The 19,895-nt window shown below is 36.1% G+C and overlaps 1 protein-coding gene across 13 annotated transcripts in view; it reads right to left on the bottom strand.

Annotated features, from left to right (window-relative positions):
• Positions 1 to 19,895, bottom strand: part of MYCBP2 (MYC binding protein 2) — a 290,879-nt gene that overhangs the window by 251,261 nt on the left and 19,723 nt on the right. For all 13 annotated transcript variants that reach the window (XM_040487281.1, XM_040487282.1, XM_040487286.1 and 10 more), the window contains exon 2: positions 8,602 to 8,677. In XM_040487281.1, coding sequence (XP_040343215.1) covers positions 8,602 to 8,677 — 76 coding nt within the window. The remainder of the gene's footprint in view (positions 1 to 8,601; positions 8,678 to 19,895) is intronic.

Below are 19,895 nucleotides of genomic sequence, written 5' to 3'. Positions count from 1 at the left end.
AGTATCATTAAAATGGCAACTCTTCCTCAAATCCACAAATTCAATACAACCTCAATAAAAATTCCAGAGACTTTTAAAAACAGAATTGGCAAGCTGATTCTAAAATTTAAACAGAAGCCAGTTCACCCAGCAACCCCGGGACCTCAGAGACCAGAGCAGAGACCAAAGCAAAGTCAGCATCTTTCTCAGCTGCCTCTGTCAAACCAGTTTCTCTGTGACTTGCCTTCGAGCTGTCCTGCAGCATACCGGTCTGTTTTAGACACACAAAAAGAGCCCTAGGTAGCACTGTGTGCACATCCTCCAGCTTAGGGGTAGTTCATGTAGGAACTGATATTTTGGGTCACATGAATGTTCAAACACTGTGAACAGTAGAACAAGATTGGCCTATGAGGTAGGCAGTTGGGTGTCATAAGGGGCAGTTCCCTTCATGGGAGGAAGTCTCCTCCTAAGGGACAGCCACATTACCAGGAAAAGGGGAGAAAGGGGTACCAGGCCAACCAAAAACAATAGGTATTCAGTGCAAAATGTGTGCTGCTCTAAACCTCACACTGGAAAGATGATTTTCATAAAAGTTTTTATTACTCAAATGTTAAAATTGAAAATTGTAAATTACTTCTAGTCTCATTATTTTGTATTAAAAACCTATACTCAAGTAAAAAAAATAAAATAAAAAAAATAAATAAAATTTAAACAGAAATATAAAAGACCTAAAGTAACTAAAGCAACTTTTTAAAAAGACTGAAGGTGGAAGACATATGACCTGAATTCAAAACTACTGTAAAGACAGTATGGTATTGGTATAAAGACAGATATTTAGATCAAGTAAACAAAAAAAATTGCAGAAATAGGTTCAAACAAAAATGGTCAACTGAATTTTTACAAAGATACCAAGACAATTAATAGAAAAAGGTAAGTTTTTTTAAAACTGATGCCAATTAACTGAATACCAATACAAGAAAAAAATGAACACCAACCTTATTTCATACCATACACAAAAATTAACTTGAAATGCATCACAAACCTAAGTATAGCATCTAAACCTATAAAATCTCTATAAAAAAATATAGAAAAAAATCTATGTGGCGGCACCTGGGGGGCGTAGTCTGTTAAGTGTCTGGCTCTTGATTTCGGCTCAGGTCATGATCTCACTGTTTGAGTTTGAGACCCACATCAGGCTCTGTGCTGACAGTACAGACCCTGCTTGGGATTCTCTGTCTCTCCCTCTCTCTCTGTCCCCTGCTTGCCCATACATCCTCTCTCAAAATAAATAAATAAACTAAAAACAAAACAAAACAAAATCTATGTGACCTTGGGACAAAGATTTCTTAGAATACAAAATACATGAATCATATATATAAAAATCAATACATGTATAAAACTTCAAAACTTTTGTTCTTCTAAAGCACTATATAAAAAAAAAGAAAAGCAAGCCACAGAACAGGACGAATTGTTTGTGATACAGATATCTGACAAAGGACTTGTATCTAGAACACATGAAGAACTCTGACAATTCCATAATAAGACAGAAAGAAAGAAAGAAAGAAAGAAAGAAAGAAAGAAAGAAAGAAAGAAAGGAAAGAAAGGAAAGAAAGGAAAGAAAGAAAAAGGAGGCAATGGGGAGCCTGGTTGGCTTAGTTGGTTAAACGTCTGACTCTTGATTTCAGCTCAGGTCATGATCTCATGCTTCATGAGACGGAGCCCTGTGTCAGGCTCTGCGCTGATGACATAGAAACTGTTTAGGATTCTCTGTCTCCCGCTCTCTGCCCATCCCCTGCTCATTCTCTCTCTCTCTCAGAATAAATAAACTTAAAAAAAAAAAAAAGATGGAAGATATGAAAGACATTTCACAATAAAAGGATATGAATAGCCAAAAGCATATGAAAAGATGTTCACATCATTAGTCATTAGAAAAAAGCAAGCTAAAACCACAGTGAAATACCCCTATATACTTAGAATGACTAAAATTTTAAAAGCCTAACAGTACCATGCATTTGCAAAGATGTAAGACAAGTGGATTTTTCATATACTGCTGGTGGAAGAATAAAATGCAACAATCATTTTGAAAAATAGTTTGAACAGTTTTTTAACAGGTTAAACATTCATCTACCATGCCACCCACAAGGAAAGAGTTTACAATGCAGGTATGATTAATTAGTCCTTGTATTTTCCCAAGGGAACCAGGACTGATTGTTGGCCAATCCTTAGGAATGTGGTCTTTAGAGTTTTCTTTATGTTGGTTATTGATGATTTTGTAATATACACTAGAGCAATGGACTTTGCCTACTGGCTTGTCTAATTGCTTTGCACAAACATCAAGACTGATGATGTATGCCTGAGTTTCATGTACCATGGCTGGCTGCACAGCAGGACATGTCTATGTGTGAACCAGATCCCCTATAAAAGTCTCAGATCCTAAGACTGGAATGGAGTTCCCTGGGCAGAAACATTCCATACATATCCTTATAGTTCACTGCCATAAAGAAAACATGCCCTACGTGCTCAGACAAGGGAGGACTAGAAAACCTATGCCTTACGTCCCAATATACCACTAATACATTTCTCTTTGCTGCTACCTATCTCTACCTTTGGTTGTAATAAATCTTAATCATTAGTATAAGCTGCTTTTGATACTTATGAGTCTTCTGGCAAATCATAGAAGGAAACACCACCTACTCATTCTACTTCCAGGTATTTATCCCTCAAGAAACCAAAACAAAACAAAACAAACAAAAACATATCTGCACAAAGACTAGTACACAAATATTCAAAGCAGGTTCATTTGTGATAGCCAAAAACTGGAAACCTCAAACTGTCCATCAATAGGTGGAAAAAAAAAAAAAAGAATTAACTGTTAATATATACAACTACATGGCCACAACTCAAAATCATTATGCTGAGGGAAAGAAGCCAGATACAAAAGAGTACATACTACATGATCACATTTATATGAAAGTCTACAAAGTAAAAATTAATTTATAATGACAAAGTATATTCATGGTTGCCTAGAGCCAAAGTGGTAGGGAGAGACAGAATGTAACAAAGGATAAGGAAATGCTTGAGGACGATGGAAATTTTCTAAACCTTGATTATATATTTCAAAACTTGCTGAATTATACACATTAAATCCCTGTCTCAGGTTCTGCTATTAAATATCCCAACCTAAGACAGGCATGTTTGGTAGCAAAATGATGAGTAAGTTTCCTGTGTAATGGACTTAATTTCTTCTCTAAGAAAGCAAAGTCATTTGCTAGAGGGCAGTATTTATCTTAAGTTGGAGGAGAGTGGCAAAGGTTTGAAACAGTAGCAGAACTACTTGATCAAGAAGAAGAAGAAGAAGGGGAGGAGGAGGAGGAAGAAGACGACAACAGTCTAGCTATGCAAGATCCTTTTGAGATTGGTTCTCATGTATGTATACTGGTATCAACTGCTACCTTAGCAGGTACTCACCTGCAAGGAAAAAGAAAACAGCTGGATTTGTATAGGATTAAATTTTATCAGATGAGTGCAACACACAGGGGAAAGGAAGATGTGGTAAGCAGAATAATGACATCCAAAAATATCTTCCCCTTAGTCCCTGGAACCTGGGAATGTGTTGCCTTACATGATAAAAGGCCCTTGCAGAAGTGAATACATTATACATCTTGAGATGGAGAGATTATTCTGGATTACCTGGGTGGGCCCAATGTAATCACAAGGGTCCTTATAAATGAGCGAGGGTGGCGGGACAATCAAAGAAGTTGTAACAACAGAAACATGTCAGAGTAATGCAGTGTGAGAGGATAAAACAACCATAGCTGACTTTGAAGGTAGAAAAGGGCATTAACCCAAGGAATGCAGGCAGTGTCTAGAAGCTGGAAAAGGCAAGGAAATAAATTCTCTCCTAGAACCTCCAGAAGAAATGCAGATTTACTGACACCTTGATTTTAGCACAGTGAGATCCACTTCGGACTCCAGACTTCCAAAATTGTAGGATCATTTGTGTTGTTTTAAGCCATCAAGTTTGTATAATTTGTTACAGCAGCAATAGGGAATTAATCCAGATTAAGCAATGTTTTTTTTTTTCTAAAAAGACCGTGCTATCTAAGCTGGATAAAAAGGAAATTGAATCAAGGAGATGGCTAACGGATGAGGAGAAACAGAGGGGCCAATGACAGCAATAAAGAAGGTGATAAAGTAGTGTAGCTAAATGGTATCTTATTTGCTGAAAAGAAATGCGTTTTTTGTTTTTTGTTTTTTTTCAAGAAATGCTTGTTCTTAAATATATGGGGGGAAAATCTCATTGGCATTATTTAAGTAAGTGTTTTTTAAAAAGATGGTGGATGTGCAGAGAAAGCATTTGACAAAATACAGCATCCTTTCTTGATAAAAACCCTCACGAAAGTAAGGATAGAAGGAGCATACCTCTAGATCATAAAAGCCATATGTGAACGACCCAATGCTAATATCATCCTCAATGGGGAAAAACTTTCCCCCTGACAGCTTTCCCCCTAAGGTCAGGAACAAGACACGGATGTCCACTTCTCACCACTGTTATTCAACATAGTACTGGAAGTCTTAGCCTCTGCAATCAGACAACACAAAGAAATAAAAGGCATCCAAATCGGCCAGGAGGAAGTCAAACTTTCACTCTTCGCAGATGACATGATACTCTATATGGAAAACCCAAAAGATTCCACCAAAGAACTGCTAGAATTGATTCGTGAATTCAGCAAAGCTGCAGGATATAAAATCAATGCATAGAAATCGATTACATTCCCATACACCAACAATGAAGCAACAGAAAGAGAAATCAAGGAATCGATCCCACTTACAGTTGCACAAAAAAAACCATAAAATACCTAGGAATAAATCTAACCAAAGAGGTGAAAAATCTATACAATGAAAACTATAGAAACCTTACGAAAGAAATTGAAGAAAACACAAAAAAATGGAAAAAGATTCCGTGCTCCTGGATAGGAAGAACAAATATTGTTAAAATGTCAGTACTACCCAAAGCAATCTACATATTTAATGCAATCCCTATCAAAATAACACCAGCATTCTTCACAGAGCTAGAACAAATAATCCTAAAATTTGTATGGAACCAGAAAAGACCCCGAATAGCCAAAGCAATCTTGAAAAAGAAAACCAAAGCAGGAAGCATCACAATCCTGGACTTCAAGCTATACCACAAAGCTGTAATCATCAAGACAGTATGGTACTGGCACAAAAACGGACACTCAGATCAATGGAACAGAATAGAGAACCCAGAAATGGACCCACAAATGTATGGCCAACTAATCTTTGACAAAGCAGGAAAGAATATCCAATGGAATAAAGACAGTCTCTTCAGCAAGTGGTGCTGGGAAAACTGGACAGCGACATGCAGAAGAATGAACCTGGACCACTTTCTTACACCATACACAAAAATAAACTCAAAATGGATGAAAGACCTCAATGTAAGACAGGAAGCCATCAGAATCCTTGAGGAGAAAGCAGGCAAAAACCTCTTTGATCTTGCCTGCAGCAACTTCTTACTCAACATGTCTCCAGAGGCAAGGGAAACCAAAGCAAAAATCAATTACTGGGACCTCATCAAAATAAAAAGCTTCTTCTGCACAGCAAAGGAAACAATCAGCAAAACTAAAAGGCAACCTATGGAATGGAAAAGATATTTGCAAATGACATATCAGATAAAGGGTTAGTATCCCAAATCTATTAAGAACTTATCAAACTCAACACCCAAAAAACAAATAATCCAGTGAAGAAATGGGCAAAAGACATGAATAGACACTTCTCGAAAGAAGATATCCAGATGGCCAACTGACACATGAAAAAACGCTCAACATCACTCATCTTCAGGGAAATACAAATCAAAATCACAATGAGATACCACCTCACACCTGTCAGAATGGCTAACATTAACAACTCAGGCAACAACAGATGTTGGTGAGGAGGCGGAGAAAGAGGATCTCTTTTGCAGTGTTGGTGGGAATGCAAGCTAGTGCAGCTACTCTGGAAAACAGTATGGAGGTTCCTCAAAAAACTAAAAATAGAACTACCCTATGACCCAGCAATTGCACTACTAGGCATTTATCCAAGGGATACAGGTGTGCTGTTTCGAAGGGACACATGCACCCCCATGTTTATGGCAGCACTATCAACAACAGCCAAAGTATGGAAAGAGCCCTAGTGTCCATCGATGGATGAATGGATAAAGAAGATGTGGTATATATATACAATTGAGTATTACTCGGCAATCAAAAAGAATGAAATCTTGCCATTTGCAACTACGTGGATAGAACTGGAGGGTATTTGTAAAATTAGTAAGAGAAAGACAAATATCGTATGACTTCACTCATATGAGGACTTTAAGAGACAAAACAGATGAACATAAGGGAAGGAAAACAAAAATAATATAAAAGCAGGGAGGGGGACAAAACAGAAGAGACTCATAAATATGGAGAACAAACTGAGGGTTACCGGAGGGGTTATTGGAGGGGGGATGGGCTAAAAGGATAAGGGGCACTAAGGAATCTACTCCAGAAATCATTGTTGCACTATATGCTAACTAATTTGGATGTAAATTAAAAAAATGAAATATTAGGGGCGCCTGGGTGGCTCAGTCGGTTAAGTGTCCGACTTCGGCTCAGGTCATGATCTTGTGGTTCACGAGTTCAAGCCCCCTGTCGGGCTCTGTGCTGACAGCTCGGAGCCTGGAGCCTGCTTCCGATTCTGTGTCTCCCTCTCTCTCTGACCCTCCCCCCATTCATGCTCTGTCTCTCTCTGTCTCAAAAAATAAACAAACATTAAAAAAAAATTAAAAAAAAAAAAAGAAATATTAAATAAATAAATAAATATAAAAAATAAAAAGACAGTGGATGAAAAGTAGTCCAGAAACAGTAATTGGGAACAAGGAGACTAACCACATCATTTTATTATTTTATATGCCCATCATAAGCAGAAAATGTTTCTTATTCATCTTTCTATTCTAAATACCCAGCATAATTCCTGCACATAGTCAGCATGCAATTAATGTTTTAGGAATAAATGAGTAACTTCTTTTTGTATCACTCTTATCACAAGCTGCTCCTAAAAAGCAGACATAAAACCTGAGGCTAAGAGAAGGAAGATTTATTACTAAAGGCATAAAGCTAAAGACAGAAATGAAGGGATGAAAGACCTTGACTTCTCACCTCTTCCTGGATATCTTAGGATACCACTTTTAGGAAAATCACCAAATGAAACCTTTAAAGAAATTAAAACAGATTTTTAAGATTCCCATACTCTGACTTTGCACATAACACCAAGAAGTGGAAAAGAAGTAGAGGCTGAAATTCTGAATGACTATGTACCAAATATATTAAGAATGTTCTCCACTTCCCTCTTTTATCCCACAAACAGAAGTAATAAGAAATGATGTAGTTAACATTTATTATTTAGCTGCCCACCCAGCAACACTTTCCTTAGGGTAACCACCCCCCTCCCATTTCACATGGCCTGCTCATTAGGTTGCTAGCCTACCTATCTCCCATCACAGGGTTATAAATGTAACTCAGTCTAACCAAAGTACCCCATCTCCAAGGCCAAAATGAATGATGAAGGTCAATCAAAAATCACACCCAAGACTTTCTGCTAGAATAAAGGAGATTGCCTCTTGACCAAAAAAATGCAGTTGGAGCTCCCAGAAGCCTTAGTCCTCAGCCATAGGCAATTAAGTCCACACACAGAAGAAAGCAGAAGCAAGAAATGAAGACACAGAATTGATGACATTACTTAATCCCTGGATCCAGCTGTGTCTCAAGACACAGCCACCAAATAAATTTCATCCCCTACACTTTTACTTTTTGGTTTACTACCAAAAGTACATTTCTCTCAGCTTTAAAATGTAAGAATACTAATTAAGAAGGGCAGGAAACAACTGTTTCTGGAAATTAAATATGATACAGAGGCCAAGCTATTGTTTCTCTAACCAAAAGTGGACCTGTTCAGAAATCATAGTTAATGATTCCTCTCTTTCTATTGTCTAGGCTTCTTAGTACTGTTCAAAAGAAAACACGCTCCGGTAGAATGTAAAAATGTTTAAGATTTAATTGAGATTTCTGCATTAGATGGAAAAAAGGTCCTTGATCTCTATGGTCTCATCTAATTCAGATATTCTACAATGTCTTTCCTTTTGCACAGCCACCCACCATCAAAAGAGCTCAGAATATAGACATATCAAGATTCTCCCCAATTCATGACATATGGACAGACGTTATGATGAACCCAAATCCACGTCCCAACTCACAACCAGTTTTACTCAGTTTCTAGAACATGCAGTCAGAGTGTAAAAAAGAGAAGAGAAATGGATATGTTCCCCCAGAGAAGTGTTCAAAGATAATGTGAATAAACTGTAAACAATTTTCAACACCCAGATATTAACTTCTAGGCTACTGATCATGAAATGTTCAAACATGAAATTAAACAGTGTAACTAAGTGATAAGGGGCTTTTAAAAACTTTAAAAAAAAAAAAAAAGAAAGAAATGGTTTGCTAGTTATACTTTCTTAATCTTGGCATTTTAATTCAAATTACTGTATGAAAAAAATCCTTACTCCCTATAAATTGCCAGCAGTTTTACCTTGCTTCTTGTCTTCACTTTTGATTTGCTCTTCTGTTTTCTTTTCAACTTTTTCTTATTTAAAATTTTCTTATTCCTAAAAATGGAAAAAACAAATTACAAAAGTTCGTATTAGTACAAAGCTATGAAAAACAGGTACTTCTAAAGTAGACATTTGAATATTTCTCCTATAAGCTTTCTTTTTATGAAACAATATATTCTAGATGTACATATAAGATGTAGCTACTGAAATAATTATACTGGAAAGCTAAGAAACACACATTAAATGATTAAAAACTGAATTCTGCGAATATTTTAAAAAAATTTTTTTAACGTTTATTTTTGAGAGACAGACAGATTGTGAGCAGGGGAGGGGCACACAGAGGGATGGAGACACAAAATCAGACAGGCTCCAGGCTCTGAGCAGTCAGCACAGAGCCTGATGCGGGCTCAAACTCACCAGCTGTTGAGATCATGACCTAAGCTGAAGTCAAACACTCAACCAAATGAGCAACCCAGGCGCCCCTCTGCAAATATTTTTATAAAACTAAAAAATGTAAAACAGCATCAAATGAAGTTTTAAAAATTTTATTCAACAGTGGGGATGCTAATAAAATATCACATATGTTCCCTTCCCAGAAAAATGTGCTCTTTGTAGTAGTGAGGTCTACAGTGTAAAAAGGGACAGGAGGCACTTTTTACTAAATTACTATAGAAAAAAACCCCAACTCATACTCTTCTCACATTCTGCAGTCAGTTTTTCATCACCTCACAGTCCTAAGACAAAATTATTCTCTAAGCAGATGGAAGCCCCTGAATGACTTTGAGAAAGAGACGGGGAGGGGGGGGGAAATGTGGCAAAGAATTATAGTGGAAGAAACAAGAGTCAAGGAAAACAATTTATTTTATTTTCATTTAATATTTTTTTATGTCTGCCATGCTGAGGTGCACACTGTTAGTACTAAAAATACAGGACGAAAAAGAAAAAGTTCTTGACCTCAAGGAGCTCAAAGACTTGAATGAAAAACATAGGTGAATAATCTATGAAGAGGATGCTACTGCTATAAAAAAATAGTGAAGAAGAAGAGGAGGACGAGAAAAGGAGGGAGGCAGAGAAAGGGAAGAGAAGCGTAGAGGAAGAGAAGGAGGGGAAGGAAGAGACTCTAGATGCTGGAGGTCAAGTCCTTAACACTTGGTAACTAACTTACTGGAAGCTGTGACCAAAACAAAAGTTGTAAGCCTAGGCCACCTAGAGGTAGGGATGTCACTCATAAAAATAGGGAAGTCAAGGGGAACAATTAGTTTCCAAAAAGAAAAAAATGGTTCAACTTTAAAGATGTTTGAGTTAAAGATACTAAAATGCCAACAAGATAGACATGAACAGGCATATGAAAATTCATCTCTGCCAGTTCCTTCAGCTCCCTAAACCAAAATAATCACAAAATCTTGTCAACTATGTCTTATAAACAGTTCTTGAATCTGTCTACATCGTCTCTACTGCTGCTTTTTTTTTTTTTTTTTTTTTTAACTGCTGCAATTCTAATAATCTAAGTTACCACCACTTCTTGCCCGGTCTACTTCGTTATTCATTTCTGCACATCCACATTTGCCCCACTTCAATTCATTCTTCATACAGGAACCAAAATCAACTTTTAAAAACACAAATCTGAGTAGGTAATTACCTCACTTAAAACCCTACTAGTATCTTCTCAATTCTCTTGGGATAAAGTCCAAAAGCATTGGCACAGTTTAAGAGATCTTTTACCAAGATCTGGCCTCTGCCAGCCTCTCCTTCTTCATTTTGCATCTGCCTCCAACTTATTCATCATACTCCAGGCACAAAAATATCCTTCTAGTTGTCTGACCTGCTAATAAGCTCCTTGGGGGCTTTCACAAAGGTTCTCCCTCTTCCTGGCATTCTCTCCCACATCTTCTGCTAAACACTAGTCAGTCACCTCTGAGGTTCCAATAGAAGTGTCGTTTATTCAGGAATGTCTCAGAGTGGGTTAGTTTCCCTAATATACACTCTCATTTCATTTTACGTTTGTGTTTCATTGTGCAATCTCCCACTGTAATTATGTATGAGGTTATGTGCTTAATGCACTACTCCTTCATAAAGCTGTAAGCTCCAAAAGTACAGAGGCCATGTCTTTCTTATGCAGTGTTCTAGCCTCTTTGTCCAGAAAAGCACCTAGAACAAAGTACTTAATACTATTTTGAGAGAAAGAGAAAAGCAGGAGGAAAGAGAGAGGAAGGAGAGAAAAGAGGAAAGAAGTTCAGAGCTATGGCTATAAACCTTAAGCTTACAGAGTAAAATAAGCAGAGGACCAAGGATAGATTCATAGATATGCCAATACATTTAAAGGATATGGAGCCAGACATGTCCATTTAGGAGCTATCCATGAGATTATTTTACACAGATTTTGGTGCCAAGTAGGTAATGGAAAAACCATGTGTGTAGGTATGATTTCCCCAGGATAGCATACTACAAAAGTAAAGACAAAGACTGATCAATAGTGTCATGTGCTACAAATAAACACATATACCTGCTTACAGTCTATTCAACTATGCGCATTGTGGGAGCATGAAGAATGTCTATTTCTTTCTTTCTTTTTGTTTAAAGAATATTTATTTTAACTCTTTACTTTCTTTTTTTTTTTATTTTTTTTTCAACATTTTTTATTTATTTTTGGGACAGAGAGAGACAGAGCATGAACGGGGGGAGGGGCAGAGAGAGAGGGAGACACAGAATCGGAAGCAGGCTCCAGGCTCCGAGCCATCAGCCCAGAGCCTGACGCGGGGCTCGAACTCACGAACCGCGAGATCGTGACCTGGCTGAAGTCGGACGCTTAACCGACTGCGCCACCCAGGCGCCCCTAACTCTTTACTTTCAATACCAACATCAGTCCCTGACATAAAATGGATGTTCAAGAATTATCACATGAAGAAAAAGTTAATGAAAAAGTAAGGAGTAATTCTCATTATGGTTTAGAAAACCAACGTCTCTTTATACTAGAACGAAATGAGTTATTTGAGCAACAGGTATATGTAACTGCTAAAAGGTTAGTCCCTTCTATACAATTTAGTCAAGGTTCACTCTAAAACAATCTTCAGAGAAGAATACATAAAGCTAAATTAAGATGACTCTCCTGAAGCTTAGTTATCACAGACTTAAATTTTCACAAATATACACCAATATTTTTCTTTTGTTTAATGAACATCTTTAAAGTTCAAATGGCTTTAATATGTATTCCCAAAAATATTTCTTCCTATGCATTTAATTAGTTTGGCATTTAATTAGCTATAACAATGTTAATGAATCTAAACCCACCAATTCCTGAATATAAACAGCTTTTGCCATATTCTCACAAATTGATTTCACTGTGTTTTCTGTTAATTTGGCTTGTTTTAGAATTAGATGTTTATCAAAAAGAGAAAGTAATAAGTTAAAAAGTATATGAAGAAAATTTATAGTCAACATTAGGAAATAAAAATGCTATTTGCTAGTAAGTTAACATCCCGATATATGACTAATGGGAAAGCTTAGTTGAAAACCAAGTTTAAATAAACTTTTCATGACATCGGAGGATGGATAAAAGGAAAGTTCTAGAAACCAGTCTCGCAAGTTAACAATTTACCTTGGAATTTATGATGATTTAGGATGTTTTAAATTTTAAACCAAATAGGAACTTAATGAAGAATGTCTGAAATTGGTCCTGTAGAATTTTTAATCATTTCACAGAAAGAACCTCACACCAGTGAGATTTTAAAGAATTATGGGTGCTAATAGAAGGCAAAAGCTGTTAACATTCTTTAATATTTATTTTAAAAATATTTACTTTAAAAATTCCAAAGAAGCAATTTTTAATAGCTACCACTGTTTATGGAAAACCAATTTTTTTCTGCAATATAAGAACAAATGAATTTTGCAAGTTGTTCCATGATACAGATCATTAGCTTTTATATCAGCTTATTACAGAATCTGTTTTCCAACAAAACAAAAATTAGTCATAATTTAGTTTAAAAATGTCTCGTCTCTCACTCTGAATCTGTATCTTCGTCTGTAAAATAAAACGATGAAGGCGATGATTTCTGAGATGACTAGAGTTTTAATAAATCCAAATTCAAAAAACTTCTGGGATAAGATTTCAAACTTTTGTTTAATTTCCCTTAGTAACAAGAAAGGAAAAATCCCTGGTGTGAGGCAGGAATAGGCAAGTTGTTTTTTTGTTTTGTTTGTTTCTGTAAAGGGCTAGATTACAAATATTTTTCATTTTGTAGACTATAGGATCTCTGTTGCAACTACTCAACCATTATAGCCTGAAAGCAGACACAGACAACACATAAACAGACAAGTGTGGTTATATTCCAAACTATTTCAGGACAGTGAAGTTTGAATTTCATATAATGTTTATGTGCCCAAAACATTTTTTTTAAGCTTTTAAAAATGTCAAAACCATTCTTAGTTCACAGGCCATACAAAGCAGGCACTGGACCAATTTGGTCTGTGTGTCACAGTTGGTCGACCCCTGAACTAGAGCGTATTTTGATAAACAGGCTCATATCAGAAAGAAAAAAAAAATAACTATTAGTATGCAACACAAATAAAACTATTCAAAATAGTCAGTATGCTAATATAAATAAGCATTCTTAAAATTATCTGCCTTTTCATTTCACAAAGATAAACTCCTGACTTCCACTTCCGTAAAATAAGATACTAGAGCATTGCTTTTTTCCTTAAAAAAACTCGACTAGCATAGGAATGCTGTGGAAGTAATTAAGGAGCAGATGAACTAAAACTCCAGAGATGAAAGAGCACTTCAAGGGTGAGCTCAGACCATTGGCATTTTCTTCCATGGGGGTATTAGCAAAGTTTGGATACAAGTGAGGTCAAATTGAACTTAGTTTAAACAGAGGAACTCTGCTGAAGAAAACCAGGAATTAGTGGTGCTTTAACTAGAATGAGACTGGAAATCTAGAAAGGCTTCAAATACTCAGCCAGTTTCCCCAATGATACAAAGCTTAGTGATGGGATGCTTAAGGATAGGGAAGCTGGGCCAGCAGGACAGAGTCAATTTCCCACAGTCTCCCAATGTCTAGAAGACAGAATCCCAGTGGAGGGAGGAGTCTACTTAATCCATGACTGGACTGAGATTGTCAACATCTCATCCTATTTGACCAACACAGCAAATAGCAAACCTCTCTGAAAGAAAACAACTGTTCTCTTACACATAACGTTAGGCACATAGCATACATATTAAGAGATACATAAAGAAGCAAAATAATGTGACAGATCATCCCAAGAGAAAACCAGACAATCAGGCAGACTCTAGATAATTGGTAACTGAAGTTAAGAGGCAAGGATTTAAAATAGATGCAAACATGGAAAAACTGAATGAAATGATGTAATTTTCAACAAAACTTACAAAAAAAAGGCAAGTGGATTTTCTGAAAAGTAAATATTTGAAATTAAGAACTTGTCAAATGATTTTATGAGCAGAATAGACTAGAGGAAAACAGGATTCATGGACTTACAGACAGGCCAAGGGAAAATATCCAAACTCAAACACAGAGAAAAGAATGACATGAATAAAACAGAAAGTATGAAACATGTGGAACATAATCAAATAGTCTCATAGTCATGTAATTGAAATCCAAGACAGAGAAAAAAAGAATGGACAAAAGCAATATGTGAAGAAATAATTAATGACAATTTTACAAAAGTGAGGAAAGAAATCAACTCAGAGATTCAAGAAACTCAAGGAAATCTCAAGCAGGAAAATGCAAAGAAAACCACACTAAAGCAACCAAATGCTGGGCACAAATTGCTAAAACAAAGGATAAAGAGAAAATCTTAAAAGCAACAAGAGAAAAAAGATGCACTCAAAGGAACAACAATAAGGTTGATAGCTTCCATTCTCTGTGTTGAACAGTGCTGACAGACACAGAGGGGAGTGGGTAGCAACCTAGAATTATGTGCTTATCAAAAATATCCTTTAAAAATGAAGATAAAAATAGAGGTATTTTTAGGACCACAAAAGCTGACATAATTCATTGTCAACATATGAACACTATAAGATATACAAGGGAAGGTCTTCCTTTAATAATTGTTATGTCACAATTTTAAAAAGGACACAGACTTAAAGTAGAAGAAATGGAGAAGATAATATCCTGAACACAGTGACCGCCCTTGCAAAAAATGTTGGTATGGTTATATTAGTATTTGACAAATTAATTAAATTTATTAAACTGAGAGAGACAGTATGCAAGCAGGGGAGTGGCAGAGAGGAAGACAGAGCATCCAATGAGGGCACCACACTGGCAGTGCAGAGCCCGACGCACAGCTCAAACCCACAAACCATGAGATCGTGACTTGAATCAAAGTTGAATACTTCACTGACTGAGCCATCCAAGTGCCCTGACAAATTAATTTTTAAGGCTAAAAGTATTAGTAGAGATGAACTGAGCATTTCATAATGCTAACTGCGTCAATTCAATAGGAAAACCTAGCAATCCCAAATTTGAATGCATCTCATAACAACGTAACTTCACAACACATGAAGCAAAATTGAGCAAAGTAAAAGGACAAGGATGAATTCACAATCAAAAGAGCAGATTTCGACATACCTGTCTCTAATTGACAAAAGAAGTAGAGGACAAAACAGCATGGATATAGAAAGACATTAAAACATGATTAATCAACCTAATTAACATACACAGAAAACCACACCTAACAACTGCAGAATGTACATTCTTTTTTTTTTTTTTTTTTTTAGTTTATTTATTTATTTTGAAAGAGAGAGAGCACCAGCAGGGGAGGCGCAGAAAGAGAGAAGGGGAGAGAGAATCACAGCAGGCTTTGAACTATCAGCATGCAGCCAGATGCAGGGCTGGAACTCACAAACCAGGAGATCATGACCTGAGCAGAAATCAAGAGCTGGATACTTAACCAACTGACCCACCCAGGCGCCCCAAGAATGCACATTCTTTTCTAATGTAAGCAGAATATTTACCAAAATAGGCAACAGTATGCTGAACCACAAACCAAGTCTCAACAAATTTCTAAAGACTATGATTGTGATCACAGAACAGTTAGAAACCAAAAGAAAGAAAACTAAGATATTCCCAAATGTTTTAAAATCTTTAAAAAACAAAAACAAAAACAGGTTTTAAATAACCTATGAGTCAAAGAGCTATAATGGAAAGCTAAAATGGAAATCAGAAAATATTTTCAATTAAATAAAAATGACATATGACATATCAAAACTTGTGAAATGCAGCTAAAGTAGTGCTCAGGGAAAATGTACAGCTTTTTACAAAGATATAAATGCATATAATGAAAAAAGAAATTTTGAAAGTAAATGAGCTAGGCATACAACTTTAGAAACTAGAAAAACAAAAGCACATAAAGAATGTAAAGAATGGAAAACAAAAGAAAGAACAGATATTACTAAAATAGAAAGCAGACATTCAATAGAGAAAATCAAGGAACCAAAACTAGTTCTCTGAAAAGATTAATACAAGACTGCTCCAGCAAAACTAGTCAGGAAAAAAATAAAATCACAATTACCCATATGAGAAATAAGAAAGAGGACATCACTATGGATGCTGCCCATAAATTTCACAATTTAAATATGATGGCAAATTCCATTGCAAAATATAACTTCTCAATGCTAAACAAGGAAAAACAATACAACATCTGAATAGTCCTCTGTTAATGACACTGAATCCCTAACCAATATCTTCCCACAAAGAAAACTGTAGACTCAGTGGCTTCACCAGTGAATTCCTTTAAACACTTAATTCACTGGTACATTCTTTCAAACAACTTCAATCTTAAACTAACTCTTCCTAGAATATAAAAAGAAACTTTTCCCAACTCATTTTATGAGACTAGCATAATTCTGATACCAAAATCTGAAAAGAATATTTCAAAATAAGAAAACTTTAAGCCAATATCTCCAATGAATGTAGAAGCAAAAAATACTACATAGCCAAAAAGTGGAAACAACCCAAATGTTCATCAATTGACAATAGATAAACAACATGTGGTACATCCATATAATGGAATATTATTCAGTCATAAAAAAGAAACAAGTAGACACATGCTACATTATGGATGAACCTTGAAAACACTATGCTAAGTGAAAGAAACAAAGGCCACCAATGGTCACAAATTGTATGATTCTATTTATATGAAATGTCCAGATTAGACAAATCCATAGAAACAGGAAACTGATTAGTGGTTACCGGGGGCTGATGGAAAAGATAAGGGGAGTGACTATTAATGGGTATGGGATTTCTTTTTCGGGGTGAGGAAAACTATTCTGGTTGTACAACTTTCTTAATATACTAAAACCACTGATTTGTATATTTTTACATGGTGTGTTTTATGATACACAAATTACATTTCAATTAAAAATGTGAGATAAAAGTCACTGATCTAAAAATAATTCTAATGTTCAGCAACATATAAAAAGGATAGATAAAATGTAAGATCTAATCAATGATTTTCAACGTAATAACAAAATAAGGAAAAAATATGACCATTTCAACAGAAACAGAAAAAGTATTTTATAAAACTCAACTGTTTGTGATGAAATGCCTCCTCAGTAAGGAAGAAAAAAAGTAATCTGTTAATTACTAAATCTGATAACTACTTCATCTGTAAGTCAGTCAAGGAAAAGAAATAAAAGTCATAATGGCTAAAAAGAAAACAGTAAAGCATTTTTACTTGTAGATAACCTAACTGTGTTTATAGAAAGTACAAAGTAATCTACAAATAATAAGTGAATTGCCCAGGTCACTAGATACAACACTAATTTCTTAAAAATCAACAAATTTTAAAGCACTATATTATGTAAACTGAAGCTTTTCTATATAAGCCAGACTTATTTCTCCTGTGTAATTAATGTAATGATACTCTCATTATTGTGTTAAAGCATCACTAAATAAATTAGGGAGAACAGTAGTCTGATTACTAAGTAGAAAACTTTTATTTACTTAACCTAGGCTGATAATTAGTAATAAGAAAAGAGATTTTAGCAGTTCAAACTGATCTAGGGGAGAGATGCAAACAGATTTCCTATATATAGCTTCAGTCTCCTGATCTATTTACAAGAATTCATATGGGGAGGGGTTGAGGATGGGGGATAAAAACTATAAATAAAAGCACCTTGGCAGTAGGCAGAGGAATATAAGAAAAAGAGGGTGAGAGGAAAGAAGTCTCTGAAAAGTTAGGACTTTTAGACCATGCCTCATTCAGATTTACGCCGTAAGTACACACAACCTAAGTGGGTGAGAAAAACTCAAGCCATGAAGCAACTGTAAAACTTTCTAAAGACAATCTATTCACCCCAGGTCTCAGAGAGCTACCACAAGGGTAATGACAGCAGTCAAATAAGCAGGCCCACAAAGACACAAGGCATAATGAAAACTAGCAGAAACAGACAACAGAAAGACCCAGAACAGAGTGCAGGTGAAATTTTCAGATACAACTATGTTTACCAAACTCAAAGAAATAAAAGCCTAAAATATCTGCAGCGTATGGGGAATATAGCACATATAAAAGAGAATCTAATCAAACTTGTATGAAAATGAAAAATAACTGAAATTAAAGACTCACTAGGTAGGTTTGCAGCATATCAGACACAGGTGAATAAAGAATTTGAAGAGATTGGGAAAAAAGTATCTAGAATTCAGCACAGAAAGATAAAAAGGTTGAAAATGTGCCCTTCAGGCAACCTCCTCCTTCAACTCCCACCATCCCAAAAGAGAAAGCCCTTGTTCCATCCAAGTACACTTCTCATACACTGGACTCCATCTCATTCACCATCCTTGGAATTTCACTCAACTACTTACATCCATTCTTTGTTCACTCTTTAATCTCTTTTACCTATGACTTCTAACCCTAGAAGCCTCCTCCAAATGGAAAAAAATAATAATAATAAAAGTTATTTGATTCTCTATTTCTCTTCATCACTAAATTTCTTAGGAAAAAAACTGTCATGAATTTTTCCAATCCCTTACTTTCAAGCTCCTACAAGCATAGGAGACTTCCACAAACTTCCTTGTTGCCTACTGAACTCCCTAACTTCAGTCTTTATCCTTCACATTCTTCCATTTATGAGTATTGTCAAACAGTCTACTTTAAATACCTTCCTTCTACCCTTTGGTTTCAACCCCTATTTTAGGGCTCCTTCAACTTTTGATGATGATTCTCAATCTTCTTTATTAGCTCCTTTTCCTGTCCTTTAAATCTTTAGTACGTATAGTATGTCTTATGAGAGTTATTTGTTTATATTCTATATTTATTTCTATATTGGTATTTTACAAACCTTGTTTGCCATAATCCGTAACAACCCTAAACATAACTACTGATAGTTTCTGAAGATCATCACAATGCTGGTCTAGAGCCAGTTATGTTCTCTCATAATGAAGGTAATCTACCATAAAAATTAACAACTTTTCTTGCCACTTCAAAACTCCACTCCTTAACCATTTATTCAGATTAGATCATCTAACCCTCTTCTTTACTTCTTAAATGGGGACATCATTATGAAAGTACTCCTTTTACTTTCCTTTCACTCAGCAGGAAATGTTCTCTACAAGGCCCTTACTCCATAAATTATCCCCATTCTCTTTTTTGTTCATTATTCTATTTTGTTCATTATTCTATTTTGTTCATTATTCAGTCTACCAGGTTAAGAGTACAGAATTTAGAGACAAATGGCCTAGGTTCAAAAGCAGGCTGTGTCATTTATTAGCCGTGATCTTGGGAAAGTTACTTAACCTCTCTGCCTCAGTTGTCTGATCTGCAAAATAGGGTGAAAACAGTACCTCTCTCATTGGATTATAAAGCACTTAGAATTATGCCTGGTATTTAATAAGCACTAAACAGGGATGCCTGGGTGGCTCAGTTGGTTAAGCATAAGACTCTTGATTTTGGCTCAGGTCATGATCTCACGGTTCCTGAGATTGAGCTCCAAGTTGGGTTCTGCACTAAGCAGGAGCCTGCTTGGGATTCTCTCTATCCCTCTCTCTCTCTCTGCCCCTCCCCCGCATACTCTAGCACTTGTTCTCTCTCTCTCTCTCTCTCTCTCTCTCTCTCTCTCTCTCTCAAAATAAATGTTTAAAAAAATAAGTACTGGGGCGCCTGGGTGGCGCAGTCGGTTAAGCGTCCGACTTCAACCAGGTCACGATCTCGCGGTCCGTGAGTTCGAGCCCCGCATCGGGCTCTGGGCTGATGGCTCAGAGCCTGGAGCCTGTTTCTGATTCTGTGTCTCCCTCTCTCTCTGCCCCTCCCCCGTTCATGC

This window comes from Herpailurus yagouaroundi, unplaced genomic scaffold (genome assembly GCF_014898765.1).
Source record: "Herpailurus yagouaroundi ecotype Mexico unplaced genomic scaffold, PumYag 164, whole genome shotgun sequence".
Classification (NCBI taxonomy): Eukaryota; Metazoa; Chordata; class Mammalia; order Carnivora; family Felidae; genus Herpailurus; species Herpailurus yagouaroundi.
Note: the sequence above shows the minus strand (reverse complement) of the source record. Positions and strands in the feature narration are given on the sequence as shown.